This window comes from Pan paniscus, chromosome 3 (assembly GCF_029289425.2).
Source record: "Pan paniscus chromosome 3, NHGRI_mPanPan1-v2.0_pri, whole genome shotgun sequence".
In the NCBI taxonomy this organism is placed as follows: domain Eukaryota; kingdom Metazoa; phylum Chordata; class Mammalia; order Primates; family Hominidae; genus Pan; species Pan paniscus.
Genome location: NC_073252.2, coordinates 5,750,864 through 5,766,673, shown reverse-complemented (window position 1 = coordinate 5,766,673; position 15,810 = coordinate 5,750,864). Strand labels below are relative to the sequence as shown.

General features: G+C 41.4%; 1 protein-coding gene across 2 annotated transcripts in view; it reads right to left on the bottom strand.

Annotated features, from left to right (window-relative positions):
- Positions 1 to 2,112: 2,112 nt before the first annotated feature.
- LOC100987783 (serine/threonine-protein kinase 32B) overlaps positions 2,113 to 15,810 on the bottom strand; it is a 447,537-nt gene continuing 433,839 nt past the window's right edge. For both annotated transcript variants that reach the window (XM_034951905.4, XM_063603685.1), the window contains one exon: positions 2,113 to 4,144. In XM_034951905.4, coding sequence (XP_034807796.1) covers positions 4,006 to 4,144 — 139 coding nt within the window. In that variant the 3' untranslated portion in view covers positions 2,113 to 4,005. The remainder of the gene's footprint in view (positions 4,145 to 15,810) is intronic.

Below are 15,810 nucleotides of genomic sequence, written 5' to 3'. Positions count from 1 at the left end.
GTCCATCCCCTGAGTTCAAGCAATTCTCCTGCCTCAGCCTCCTGCGTAGCTGGGATTACAGGCATGCGCCACCACTCTCGGCTAATTTTTTTGTATTTTTGGTACAGATGAGGTTTTACCATGTTGGCTAGGCTGGTCTCGAACTCCTGACCTCAGGTGATCTGCCCACCTTGGCCTCCCAAATTGCTGGGATTATAGGCGTAAGCCATGGGATCGGGCCCCAAATCTCATTTGAAATTGTAATTCCCAATATTGGGGGAGGGGCCTGGCAAGAGGTGATTGGATCATGGGGGTGGTTCTCCTGATAGTGAGTTCTCTCACAAGATCTGGTTGTTTAAAAGTATGTAGCACCTCCCCCTTTACTCTTTCTTCCTTTTTCTCCAGCCATGTAAGACATGCCTGCTTCCCCTTTGCCTTCTGCCATGATTCTAAGTTTTCTGAGGCCTCCCCAGCCAGGCTTCCTGTACAGCCTATGGAACTGTGAGTCAATTAAATCTCTTTTTTTTTATAAATTACCCAATCTTAGATAGTTCCTTATAGCAATGTGAGAACGGACTAATACAGAGACTCAATAATACTGACCTGGGAAATGTTATTAGTTAAGGCTCCAGTTTGGAAAAAGCTCAAGGGTCAACTGGTGAGGGCAAATCAACCATACATTCCCCTGCAAATTCTTCCCCCTGGGAACCCACAGGGCTGAATTGCCAAGCTCTGGGACCCCCTGGCTTTTGCAGGTGAGCAAAGCAAATGTGCGTCTGCCATCTATGCATTTAGTGTCCCAGATGTGTCTTCTAGATCAGGGCTCTGCAACTTGTTCTCTAAAGGGCCAGGTGGTAAATATTTTCAGCATTGTGGGCCACAGGGTCTCTGTTGTAGCTGCTCAGCACTGCAGTTGTAGCAAGAGAACAACCATAGACTATACAGAAATCAACAGGCATGGCTGGTTTGGCCACAGGCAGAAGTTCTAGATCCTTGCTACTCACAGCATGGACCCTGACTTGGTATTGTCAGCATGTCCTGGTGCACCCACTGGTCTACAGCTGGCCCTGATGCACCTGAATTTCCACTCATAAGGTAAACCCTAACACAAATTCTTGCATGGGAATGGATTTCTTTAATCAGATTGCTTTCTTGCCAGTACTCTACTGGGAGTCGGGGTTCGGATGAGGGAAGGGTGAAACTCATTTGGAACTTGGAGATCACGGAAAGGTGGTTCTGAAGGGGGTGAATGGGGACTGGGCACGCCACTGGAGGGTAACCCCTGGGAAAACACGACAGTGGAGCCAAGTGGAAGACAGGAGGGTGCCAAAAGTAAGTCGTCCCTAAACAGAGAGTTTGTTGATTGCTCCTTAGGAGCCAGGCACTGTCAGGACAGGAGGATGGGATGAGGAGATGGACGTGAATCTGACCCAGCTTCTTTGAGGGAGCCTGAAGGTAAGGAGGGTGAGGCATGGGTGAGAGTAACGCGATGGTTCAGTTGTCAGCAAGCAGAGCCGTGAGTGACAGCAAGTGTGCGCGAGAGTTCCTGGAGGAGGTGGCATCTAGCTTGGGTGGGTGGTGCCATAAGCCCCAGAAGACATCATGGGAGAAATGGAATTGGCCTTTGAGAAAGGGGAATTTTAACATGTGCAGACGAGAGCTGAAAGGCATCCCCAGTAGAGAGGACAGGACAAATGAAAGCAGGAAAGTGGAAAATCAAGAAGTCTGTATGGAAAGGAAAATACTGGTTCATTTGCACCTGTGTGTGTGCTGTATAAAGGTTTGAGTGGTAATTTGAGGGAATGTTAAAGAGTGTCTTTCTCTGGATGAAGAATTTTCTGTACTTTTTCCTTAGTGAATAGATGGTACCTTAGGAAATACAAAATAGTAACAATAATCATGTAGATTGTGATCGAGTTAGATAGAGCCTTGAATTGCCAAGCTAAGTTTGATTTCATCTGTGGCTTGGTGTCCATACCACCAATCAAAGTGATTCCATCATTGGCTTGGTGTCCACACCACCAACCATGCCCATTTTTATGTTTCTAATTAAACTTGAGTCTCTTCACGCTAAGAGGAACGTGGCCCAACCCACCCAACCCTGAATTAAGAACAAAGTGGTGAGAAGGAATGTCCAAGAAATAGTTTATTCCAAACAAGAAATGCCAACTTGAACAGAACCAGGAAATCTGGTGTTCCTAGGGCGACTTCCAGCTCCTGCCCCTAATTCGTGAACTCAGCCCAATAAAAAAAAACATCTTAAGAGCCTCCAGGGTCACAGTGAGGAGAGGAGCAGGCCCCTTATTTCCTGGGGGAGGTGGGGAGCAGGACGGTTGTTGATGGGGACATGAAGTAAAGAAAAGTGTGCAAAACAAGTCAACTGACGAGGAGCACACAATCCAGAAATAGTCTCGGTTCAAAGGAGGAAAACACTGACTATTTCTTTTTTAAAAAATAAAAATATAAAACCTAACCATACATTAAAATGTCTTTTAAGAAATCGAAGAGATAACATGGACAGCCCCAAGGATTGAGTAATCATGTAAAAAGTGAAAAATGGAAGTTGGATGAAAAAATAAAAACACACTCGAACTTCAGCAGGATGTAACAACTATCAAAGACCCCAGGAAGAACATTTGGAAGAATCCTAAACAGGTTTGTTTGCACAGAAAACTGACCTGCTGGGTGAGTGAAGGAAGAAAGTATCTAAATAATGATGACGATTATGCTGACAAAAAAGGCCATTCTATGAGTCATCCAATGCTTGGGGTTACACACAGGATCTTATTTAACCCTATAACTCCCCTGCAATGTTAGTTTTATTATCCCTGTTTAAAAATGAGGAAACTGCCATTCAGAGCAATTGCATGCTTTGCCTAAGGTCTCCCAGTTAATAGCCAGCAGGGCTGGATTCTGAACACAAACCTGACTCCAAAGTCTAAGCTTTCCCTGCTCATCCCAACATCTTCCAGTTCAAAGGCAAGCTTCTCCCTGAGCAGATCAGAATGTAGTTTGCTTTTTGTGTGAACCCATTTTCCTCCTGAAATAAACTTTCTAAGCACCCATGCTTCCTATTGTATAAATAGGGAGCCGCTCCACCAATACCGATTGGATACTCTCTGTAAGAAGAATCTGACAAGCTGATTTTACACCCTTCCCAGGAGAGAAAACCCTGAAAGCTGATAGAGTTGGAGAGTTCTGCTGCAGGTCTGGGCTTTCGGGCCAGTTGGATGGGGTGCTGATTACACTCTGCAGGTGTAACCAGTGCTCAGCGACCCAACTCTCATCTGAATGGACACCTGTGTGCCATCCCAGCACTGGGGATATGGTGGTGGTGAGGACTGCTGAAAGTAAAAGGTAAGGATAGTCTTCTTAAATGAGGGGAGGAGTGAGACCGCAGCGCTGAGACCTTGGGGACAAGGCTGGTCTGCATGCTGCACCATCTTACAAGCTCAGAAGGCCTGTGGCCTGCCAGAGAATGCACATGAAGACACTTCAGGTTTTGCTCCAGGATTTGGCAGCGTTGTTTCCATAGAAGGGGCCAACATATCAGACCTTTATTTTGCTGTCAGGGCTGTGTTTTTCGGAAGTGCCCTCTAACAAGCTAGGATGTGCCAAATTGCAAAGTCATTACAGTTTGATTGCTTTGGGGAATAGGGGTCACTTCAAATATTAAGGTTATATTTTGCACGTAAAAATGATTTTAGAAATATCAAAGGTTTTTCATGTTTCCTACCTAATTGGGTTCTCCCCATAATCTTGTAATTTGAAGTGGGGCAGAAGTGTTTAACCCCTGTGGCAGATGCAGAAAACGGAGGCACAGAGAGGGCGTGACTTGTCTGAGGTCACATGTGAATCAGTCATGGAGATGGGACCAGAACCCAGGCTTCCCAGCTCCAAGTCCAGGGCTTTTTCTGCATCTGATGTTTTCAGGGGTGAGACAGGGACCATCAGGGCACAAAGAGGGGCTCTGGGTGGGCAGGGCAGAGACGAGTGCAGTCCTGTTGAGCAGCAACAAGTGTGGGCTCAGCTGCTGCAGCCACGGGTGCAGGTGTGGGTGAGGAGGTTGTTGTTGCACCCGTCCTGGAGCTTGCTTTGGGCCTGGCCTCCCCCTCGGCTGTCGGTGTCCAAGAGCTGGCTGCCCTGTCCCTGCTGCCTCCTGAGCCTGCAAACAAGCACAGATCTGAGTTAGTGGTGCGGCATGGGGTTGTGGAGGCACGTCCAGGAGACACACTGGGCAGGCAGGGCGACTGTGGAGCCTTCAGCTCAAACCTTCCCCTGCCTGGGAAGATTGATCATTAAGGCAGCCAGGGTGCTGTGCACTGGAGCCAGATGGGCCTCGGATCAAAGCACAGCTCAGGTGCACTTGGGTGAGTTACTTAATGCATAGTAATTTCTCTATCTATAGAATGGCGATAATTCCCATCTTGTGTTTCCTTGTGATGTTTACTACAGATCACATATTTATATTTTTGTATATACCATATATTTATATTGCCTAAGCTCACAGTCAGTAAAGGTGGTGAGTCCCAGGTATCATTCATTCAGTATACATGTATTAAATGCTCACTAGTGTACCAGCCACCATGCCTAGGAGCAGGGGATCCTCTGGCAAGCCAAACAGTCATATTCTTTGTCCTCAAGGAGCTCAATGTCAAAAGGGGAGACAGGCACTAATCAAATAATCCCACCAGTAAATATCCAAACAGTTAAACACAGACTTACAAAATATCCTATTACAAACTATGTTGAGGGGGTATGATTCCGAACATTGCATTTCCTAGCAGTGGGCCACTTGGTCACCTTTCACATGTTGGAAGATGTCAATATCCCTCTGTTTCTGATCTTCAAGTTAAAGTTCATTCGCTATACCACAGCTGTCATTGCATGTGGATGGTGGCAGCAAGAACAGAATGGAGACGTTTAAGGAGGCAGTGAGAATTTTTAGAGCAGGGAAGAACTCAACTCACATCCTGGCTCTCAACACTTTCTACTTGAGTTATGTTAGTCAAGTCACTTTATCTTTTCAGCCTCAGCTTTCTTATGTAAAACTAGGGATTATATTGTTCACTTTGCAGGAGGCTAAGGGGATCATAGAGAATACATGTAAAATATCTAGTATAGGGCTGGGAATAATAATAATTACTATTAGTTCTACCTTGTTCTGAAAAAGAGGTTTTAGCCTGAATTTTAAAACTAGTATGTTTCTTTCCAACAGAGTGCAGAGCAGGTTGTCAACACCTGTTGTCTTGATTTAAATGAAAGAGCTGTTTCACCCAGCAAGCCTCTGTGTATGCTTGCTATATGCAGGGTCCTGAGGGTTATCCTAAGATGACTACAACAGTCTATGCCCTTAGACAGGTCACAGTTGTGTGTATGAATGTGAGTGTGTGCACAGTGGGAATGCCTAGTGTTTGCAACAATGCTGGTACTTGAGTAAGTCCTTCAGATAACACTGAAATACCAGCAGCAACACTGTGTTTCATAAGACAGTGAATTGGTCGTTCCTTCCCCCAACCCTTCATGCAAAGGCCCAGGACCAAGGTGGGCAGTTCCTCTGCCCCCAAGGCTTGCAGCTCTCCAGGTAGGGCAACTGGGAAAGGTGGTCATGGTTAAAATGCATCATCCTAGTGGACTGGGCAGGAACCAGAGGACAGAGCTGGGAGGCTCCCTTTGGGTTGAGTCCTTGGTGATGGGATATTTCCTCTTACCCTCAGTTGAAGAGGTGGCTTATCATCCTTCTTAGTAAATATATAGTTTATTTTCTGTCTGTTTTTGCATTTATTTGGACTTTCTGCATTCAGCACTTGTGTTTAATTGGCTTTTGTGTACTTGACATTAGACCAGAACATTCACAGAATGGGGCTCTCAAAGTTCAAAGGCATGCCAACATATTTTCTGGGATTCCAGCTGCTAACATGTTCAAATATTGCAGGGATTATTTAAAGAGTCTGCGTTCTTAAAACTGAATTAAAATACCATGACTATAAAATCATGGATTTCAAATAAGATATGATAGCTCATTGATAGCTTGAGGCTAAAAAAAAATTGTTCAAAACTCAAAGACTGCCTCACTACAATATACTGTCTTAAAACTACTTGAAACTCTTTTCTGTCCAGAGCTCTCCCCATCCTTCTCACAATTTCTTTTCTTTATCCTTCTCTAAGCTAAACTCTCTTTCTCCAAAACTTCTCTAAAACTCCTTAGCTAGTCTGACATAATATCTATGAAGAACACTTGCAAACCAGCAGAAATGAAATAAAATCACTTTGATCTTCATGCTGTTTTTTTTTTTAAAAGCAAAGAAAAAATTTCCATGTAAAAGACATTCTCTTCATACTAAAAAGGAACAGCAACATTTTGATCTTCAAGGACAGAGACTTAAGACCAGGAAAATGGGCCTGGAGCCAAGATGGCCGAAAAGGAACAGCTCCGGTATACAGCTCCCAGCGTGAGCGACGCAGAAGACGGGTGATTTCTGCATTTCCATCTGAGGTACCGGGTTCATCTCACTAGGGTGTGCCAGACAGTGGGCGCAGGACAGTGGGTGCAGCGCACTGTGCGTGAGCTGAAGCAGGGCAAGACATTGCCTCACTTCAGAAGCGCAAGGGGTCAGGGAGTTCCCTTTCCTAGTCAAAGAAAGGGATGACAGACAGCACCTGGAAAATCGGGTCACTCCCACCCTAATACTGCGCTTTTCTGACGGGCTTAAAAAACGGCACACCAGGAGATTATATCCCGCACCTGGCTCGGAGGGTCCTATGCCCATGGAGTCTCGCTGATTGCTAGCACAGCAGTCTGAGATCAAACTGCAAGGCAGCAGCAAGGCTGGGGGAGGGGCGCCCACCATTGCCCAGGCTTGCTTAGGTAAACAGAGCAGCCCAGAAGCTCGAACTGGGTGGAGCCCACCACAGCTCAAGGAGGCCTGCCTGCCTCTGTAGGCTCCACCTCTGGGAGCAGGGCACAGACAAACAAAAAGACAGCAGTAACCTCTGCAGACTTAAATGTCCCTGTCTGACAGCTTTGAAGAGAGCAGTGGTTCTCCCAGCACACAGCTGGAGATCTGAGAACGGGCAGACTGCCTCCTCAAGTGGGTCCCTGACCCCTGAACCCCGAGCAGCCTAACTGGGAGGCACCCCCCAGTAGGGGCAAACTGACACCTCACAGGGCCCGGTACTCCTCTGAGACAAAACTTCCAGAGGAATGATCAGAGAGCAGCATTCACAGTTCAGGAAAATCCGCTGTTCTGCAGCCACCACTGCTGGTACCCAGGCAAACAGGGTCTGGAGAGGACCTCTAGTAAACTCCAACAGATCTGCAGCTGAGGGTCCTGTCTGTTAGAAGGAAAACTAACAAACAGAAAGGACATCCACACCAAAAACCCATCTGTACATCACCATCATCAAAGACCAAAAGTAGATAAAACCACAAAGATGGGGAAAAAACAGAGCAGAAAAACTGGAAACTCTAAAAAGCAGAGAGCCTCTCCTCCTTCAAAGGAATGCAGCTCCTCACCAGCGACGGAACAAAGCTGGATGGAGCATGACTTTGACGAGTTGAAAGAAGAAGGCTTCAGACGATCAAACTACTGCGAGCTACAGGAGGAAATTCAAACCAATGGCAAAGAAGTTGAAAACTTTGAAAAAAATTTAGACGAATGTATAACTAGAATAACCAATACAGAGAAGTGCTTAAAGGAGCTGAAGGAGCTGAAAGCCAAGGCTCGAGAACTACATGAAGAATGCAGAAGCCTCAGGAGCCGATGCCATCAACTGGAAGAAAGGGTATCAGTGATGGAAGATGAAATGAATGAAATGAAGCAAGAAGGGAAGTTTAGAGAAAAAAGAATAAAAAGAAACGAACAAAGCATCCAAGAAATATGGGACTATGTGAAAAGACCAAATCTACATCTGATTGGTGTACCTGAAAGTGACAGGGAAAATTGAACCAAGTTGGAAAACACTCTGCAGGATATTATCCAGGAGAACTTCCCCAATCTAGCAAGGCAGGCCAACATTCAGATTCAGGAAACACAGAGAACGCCACCAAGATACTCCTCAAGAAGAGCAACTCCAAGACACATAATTTTCAGATTCACCCAAGTTGAAATGAAGGAAAAAATGTTAAGGGCAGCCAGAGAGAAAGGTCGGGTTACCCACAAAGGGAAGCCCATCAGACTAATAGCTGATCTCTTGGCAGAAACTCTACAAGCCAGAAGAGAGTGGGGGCCAATATACAACATTCTTAAAGAAAAGAATTTTCATCCCAGAATTTCATATCCAGCCAAACTATGCTTCATAAGTGAAGGAGAAATAAAATACTTTAGAGACAAGCAAATGTTGAGAGATTTTGTCACCACCAGGCCTGCCCTAAAAGAGCTCCTGAAGCAAGCACTAAACATGGAAAAGGAACAACTGGTACCAGCCACTGCAACATCATGCCAAAATGTAAAGACCATCGAGGCCAAACTGCATCAACTAATGAGCAAAATAACCAGCTAACATCATAATGACAGGATCAAATTCACAAATAACAATATTAACTTTAAATGTAAATGGACTAAATGCTCCAATTAAAAGACACAGACTGGCAAATTGGATAAAGAGTCAAGACACATCAGTGTGCTGTATTCAGGAAACCAATCTCACATGCAGAGACACACATAGGCTCAAAATAAAGGGATGGAGGAAGATCTACCAAGCAAATGGAAAACAAAAAAAGGCAGGGGTTGCAATCCTAGTCTCTGATAAAACAGACTTTAAACCAACAAAGATCAAAAGAGACAAGGCCATTACATAATGGTAAAGGGATCAATTCAACAAGAAGAGCTAACTATCCTAAATATATATGCACCCAATACAAGAGCACCCAGATTCATAAAGCAAGTCCTGAGTGACTTACAAAGAGACTTAGACTCCCACACAATAATAATGGGAGACTTTAACACCCCACTGTCAACATTAGACAGATCAACGAGACAGAAAGTTAACAAAGATACCCAGGAATTGAACTCAGCTCTGCACCAAGCAGACCTAAGAGACATCTACAGAACTCTCCACCCCAAATCAACAGAATATACATTCTGTTCAGCACCACACTACACCTATTCCAAAATTGACCACATAGTTGGAAGTAAAGCTCTCCTCAGCAAATGTAGAAGATGAGAAATTATAACAAACTGTCTCTCAGACCACAGTGCAATCAAACTAGAACTCAGGATTAAGAAACTCACTCAAAACTGCTCAACTACATGGAAAATGAACAACCTGCTCCTGAATGACTACTGGGTACATAACAAAATGAAGGCAGAAATAAAGAAAGATGTTCTTTGAAACCAACGAGAACAAAGACACAACATACCAGAATCTCTGGGACACATTCAAAGCAGTGTGTAGAGGGAAATTTATAGCACTAAATGCCCACAAGAGAAAGCAGGAAAGATCCAAAATTGACACCCTGACATCACAATTAAAAGAACTAGAGAAGCAAGAGCAAACACATTCAAAAGCTAGCAGAAGGCAAAAAATAACTAAAATCAGAGCAGAACTGAAGGAAATAGAGACACAAAAAAACCCTTCAAAAATTAATGAATCCAGGAGCTGGTTTTTTGAAAGGATCAACAAAATTGATAGACTGCTAGCAAGACTAATAAAGAAGAAAAGAGAGAAGAATCAAATAGATGCAATAAAAAATGATAAAGGGGATATCACCACCGATCCCACAGAAATACAAACTACCATCAGAGAATACTACAAACACCTCTATGCAAATAAACTAGAAAATCTAGAAGAAATGGATGAATTCCTCGACACATACACCCTCCCAAGACTAAACCAGGAAGAAGTTGAATCTCTGAATAGACCAATAACAGGATCTGAAATTGTGGCAATAATCAATAGCTTACCAACCAAAAAGAGTCCAGGAGCAGATGGATTCACAGCAGAATTCTACCAGAGGTACAAGGAGGAACTAGTACCATTCCTTCTGAAACTATTCCAATCAATAGAAAAAGAGGGAATCCTCCCTAACTCATTTTATGAGGCCAGCATCATCCTGATACCAAAGCCGGGCAGAGACACAACCAAAAAAGAGAATTTTAGACCAATATCCTTGATGAACATTGATGCAAAAATCCTCAATAAAATACTGGCAAAACGAATCCAGCAGCACATCAAAAAGCTTATCCACCATGATCAAGTGGGCTTCATCCCTGGGTTGCAAGGCTGGTTCAATATACGCAAATCAATAAATGTAATCCAGCATATAAACAGAACCAAAGACAAAAACCACATGATTATCTCGATGCAGAAAAGGCCTTTGACAAAATTCAACAACCCTTCATGCTAAAAGCTCTCAATAAATTAGGTATTGATGGGACATATCTCAAAATACTAAGAGCTATCTATGACAACCCACAGCCAATATCATACTGAATGGGCAAAAACTGGAAGCATTCCCTTTGAAAACTGGCACAAGACAGGGATGCCCTCTCTCACCACTCCTATTCAACATAGTGTTGGAAGTTCTGGCCAGGGCAATTGGGCAGGAGAAGGAAATGAAGGGTATTCAATTAGGAAAAGAGGAGGTCAAATTGTCCCTCTTTGCAGATGACATGCTTGTATATCTAGAAAACCCCATTGTCTCAGCCCAAAATCTCCTTAAGCTGATAAACAACGTCAGCAAAGTCTCAGGATACAAAATCAGTGTACAAAAATCACAAGCATTCTTATACACCAATAACAGACAGCCAAATCATGAGTGAACTCCCATTCACAATTGCTTCAAAGAGAATAAAATACCTAGGAATCCAACTTACAAGGGATGTGAAGGACCTCTTCAAGGAGAACTACAAACCACTGCTCAATGAAATAAAAGAGGATACAAACAAATGGAAGAACATTCCATGCTCATGGGTAGGAAGAATCAACATCATGAAAATGGCCATACTGCCTAAGGTAATTTACTGATTCAACACCCATCAAGCTACCAATGACTTTCTTCACAGAATTGGAAAAAACTACTTTAAAGTTCATATGGAACCAAAAAAGAGCCCGCATTGCCAAGTCAATCCTAAGCCAAAAGAAAAAAGCCAGAGGCATCACGCTACCTGACTTCAAACTATACTACATGGCTACAGTAACCAAAACAGCATGGTACTGGTACCAAAACAGAGATATAGATCAATGGAACAGAACAGAGCCCTCGGAAATAACGCCGCATATCTACAACCATCTGATGTTTGACAAACCCGAGAAAAACAAGCAATGGGGAAAGGATTCCCTATTTAATAAATGGTGCTGGGAAAACTGGCTAGCCATATGTGGAAAACTGAAACTGGATCCCTTCCTTACACCTTATACAAAAATCAATTCAAGATGGATTAAAGACTTAAACGTTAGACCTAAAACCATAAAAACCCTAGAATAAAACCTAGGCATTACCATTCAGGACATAGGCATGGGCAAGGACTTCATGTCTAAAACACCAAAAGCAATGGCAACAAAAGCCAAAATTGACAAATGGGATCTCATTAAACTAAAGAACTTCTGCACAGCAAAAGAAACTACCATCAGAGTGAACAGGCAACCAACAAAATGGGAGAAAATTTTCGCAACCTACTCATCTGACAAAGGGCTAATATCCAGAATCTACAATGAACTCAAACAAATTTACAAGAAAAAAAACAAACAACCCCATCAAAAAGTAGGCGAAGGAAATGAACAGACACTTCTCAAAAGAAGACATTTATGCAGCCAAAAAACACATGAAAAAATGCTCATCATCACTGGCCATCAGAGAAATGCAAATCAAAACCACAATGAGATACCATCTCACACCAGTTAGAATGGCAATCATTAAAAAGTCAGGAAACAACAGGTGCTGGAGAGGATGTGGAGAAATAGGAACACTTTTACACTGTTGGTGGGACTGTAAACTAGTTCAACCATTGTGCAAGTCAGTGTGGCGATTCCTCAGGGATCTAGAACTGGAAATACCATTTGACCCAGCCATCCCATTACTGGGTATATACCCAAAGGACTATAAATCATGCTGCTATAAAGACACATGCACACGTCTGTTTATTATGGCACTATTCACAATAGCAAAGACTTGGAACCAACCCAAATGTCCAACAATGATAGACTGGATTAAGAAAATGTGTCACATATACACCATGGAATACTATGCAGCCATAAAAAATGATGAATTCATGTCCTTTGTAGGGACATGGATGAAATTGGAAATCATCATTCTCAGTAAACTGTCGTAAGAACAAAAAACCAACACCGCATATTCTCACTCATAGTTGGGAATTGAGCAATGAGAACACATGGACACAGGAAGGGGAACATCACACTCTGGAGACTGTTGTGGGGTGGGGAGTGGGGGAGGGATAGCTTTAGGAGATATACCTAATGCTAAATGACGAGTTAATGGGTGCAGCACCCAAAATGGCATATGTATGCACATGTAACTAACCTGCACTTTGTGCACATCTACCCTAAAACTTAAAGTATAATAATAAAATTAAAAAAATTAAAAAAAAGACCAGGCTCTGCTATAATAAAATAACTTATCTTTTGGGCCTCCTGACATAATTTAGTCACATTGTTCTTTGTCCATTTCAGTATATTGGCAACCTAGTCAAACTGCCTTACCCCAAATTTGGTTGACAGCCTTCATAAGAGTGCCTAACAGGCCAGGCATGGTGGCTCAAACCTGTAATCCCAGCACTTTGGGAGGCTGAGGTGGGTGGATCATGTGAGGTCAGGAGTTCAAGGCCAGCCTTGCCAACAAGGTGAAACCCCATCTCTACTAAAAATACAAAAATTAGCTGGGCATGGTGGCACACACCTGTAATCCCAGCTACTCGGGAGGCTGAGGCAGGAGAGTTGCTTGAACCCAGGAGGTGGAGGTTTCAGTGAGCCAAGATCATGCCACTGCACTCCAGCCTGGGTGGCAGAGTGAGACTGTCTAGAAAAAAAAAAAATGCCTACTTAAAAAAACAAAAAGATCTTAAAATTTAGCCTTATCTCATTTTTTTCAAAAAATAATTTGGGTCCAACCATCATTTGTAAACCAGTGAGTGAGTTTGTATTACTATCCCATGACAAAATTCTAAAATATAACTACAAGATCTTCATTTGTATGTATATATGTCTATCTAGATGTAGTTATGTATATATACATGTATTACACTGTAGCTTCTGTTTACATAATAAAATCTGATGTAGCCAGCCAGAAATCTCTTAAGAAATTGTATTTTGATTGATTTCAATAAATGAGCACTCATATAAAATATACAGTAATTAACCCATTTTATAAAGTTCACGTCACTTAAGTAAATCTTTGGTAAACTAGTTGGTTGAGGTAGGGGAATCGCTTGAACCTGGGAGGCAGAGGTTGCAGTGAGCCAAGATTGTGCCGCAGCACTCCAGCCTGGTGAGAAAGCAAGACTCCATCTCAAAAATAATAATAATAAATAAAATAAAATAAAATAGTTAATGAAATAAAATTTAAAATGTCTTCATAATTGTCTACATACTTTTTTTTGCCTGGGTTTACTTATCAGACAGTTTTATATTTTGCTTTTTCTATATGTTTTCAGATCATAAGGCTATGAACCCAGCCTAAAACAAAATGATCTTCCTGCAATTACTTGATGAATAGAATTAATTTAGTATTGCTAATTTAATCAAAACAGCCATATTTTCTGAGTTATGGACAGGGAACCATGCATTTAACTTTAGGGTTCTTGCTTAGGTAAACAATTGATATTTACAGGCTAAAAAATTATTAATAGAGAAAAAACTTGATGGTTACCTTTGTCTAATATCTCAATTCTCATAGGTAATTTAGGTAACCTATTAAAACTTAATAAAGCAGATAAACGTAAATTGGACAAATGTCTATGAATAAACTTTTCATGTGATTTGAAATCTTAAGGTTATGTTTAATTAATAGGTAGTCATTAAATGTCTCGGTCATTTTCAATTACGACTTCAAATTATAAACTGGTTCTCATTCAAAATATTGATACATGACAGACAATTAAAGATCTTGAGTCCTAGACTTTTACTAAAGTTCAAGGTTACTGAGAGTTAAAAATTTTAATTAACATATAACATTCTGTATATAAAATATAAAAATATGAAGTTTTTAATAAGAATTATAAGAAAGACATAAAATATATTCTTTATTGAGAAAAAAATGTTTTGTCTAATTCAGAGGCTATTTAAAGGTGGTTTTAAAATATAAATCTAGCAAGAAAATAGAAACAAGATGTAAAAGAACCGGTAAGTAGGAGAGAAAGATGTGAAGAAAGTTATAGATATGAAGATAAATTTTTGCTAAGGAAGGTTGCAAAGAAAAGAGACTAATTTTGAATGAGGAAGAATCTTTCTTGTGTGGTAAATTTCTGTCCTAAAATAAAATGACTGAGTTATTTAAGAAGGAGGAGGCAGAAGACAAAGCAGAATATTTAAGGCACATCATGCATGGTCTATGTGAGTCACAGAAAGGCTTGTGAAAGGGAAATTTATGAAAGTAATGTGTGTGATCAAGTTGACTACAATTAAAAGGTAATTATTTATGATAACCTTTCTAACAATTGAGTTTTGATATTCAAAATACATTAGTAAAAAACTAAAAAAAAAGGTTCCCTATATTTAAATAAAAAAGATGTTTTTGAAATATTGATCTGCTCTTAAAAAATTGCAAGATGTTCTGATTGTTAATTCTGGATTCGAAGTCCAGAGTGCTCACCATTACACCATAAAATCTTACATTCATTTTGTTTTCTTTTTCAGATGGAGTCTCACTCTGTCACCCATGCTGGAGTGCAGTGGCATGATCTCAGCTCACTGCAACCTCCACCTCCCGGGTTCAAGTGATTCTCCAGCCTCAGCCTCCTGAGTAGCTGGGATTACAGGCGTGTGCCCCCATACTTAGCTAATTTTTGTATTTTTAGTAGAGACAGTGTTTCACCATGTTGGTCAGGCTGGTCTGACCATATAAGAATAGGGTTATTGGGTTGTAACTCTGTACACTGTTTATGAATTCTTGTTATCTGCCTATAGACCAGCCTAGGTCCTAAATTAGAATTCTTCAAATTCAACTCTCTTTTTTAAATAAAATTACTAAAATGAGACTTGCTTTGTTCCTAAAGCCTGATACATTGAAACTAGATATATTTTAAGGAGCAGGTTTCATGCCTCATGTGTGGGCCACAAAGAAGGTTCACCAAGCTTCCTGATGCCATAACCAGAGACATTTAAACTGCAAACCAAAATAAGAAGGGGATGTTTTCCACACTGTAAACAGCTTATCCTAAGGTGTCAGAACGAGACTCCATATCAGAATAAGACTCCTCCCCTCCTTGATGCTACCTTTTTCATTTGGCAGGATAATGCTGTAATTCACATTTCACAATAAGTAATTGCTCTAGGCAATTTTGACAATAACCCTAGCACAGCTTTTTGGTCAAGTTGTATTGGTGATTTCTTTTGTCAGTTGACATTTTCTTCTTTAATTCAACCCAGTCATAAAATGCGACTCAATGGCTACAACATGTCTCACCCAGTTTCCACCACAGTCTTTAGATTGTAGTTTGTTGCCCTTAGGCTTCGGCTATGAGTTCAAAATCATTGTACAAACTAATTGTATTGTGTTGTTGTTAATCATTTATCATATTATAATTGTATTATAATTTTTAAACTTTGCTCTTATTGCCTCTTCAATCTTTGTGATGCCAACTCTCCTAACAGGATAATGTTAACTCAACACTTCCAGATGACTGCTCATGCCCATGGACTAATTAGATGGAAATC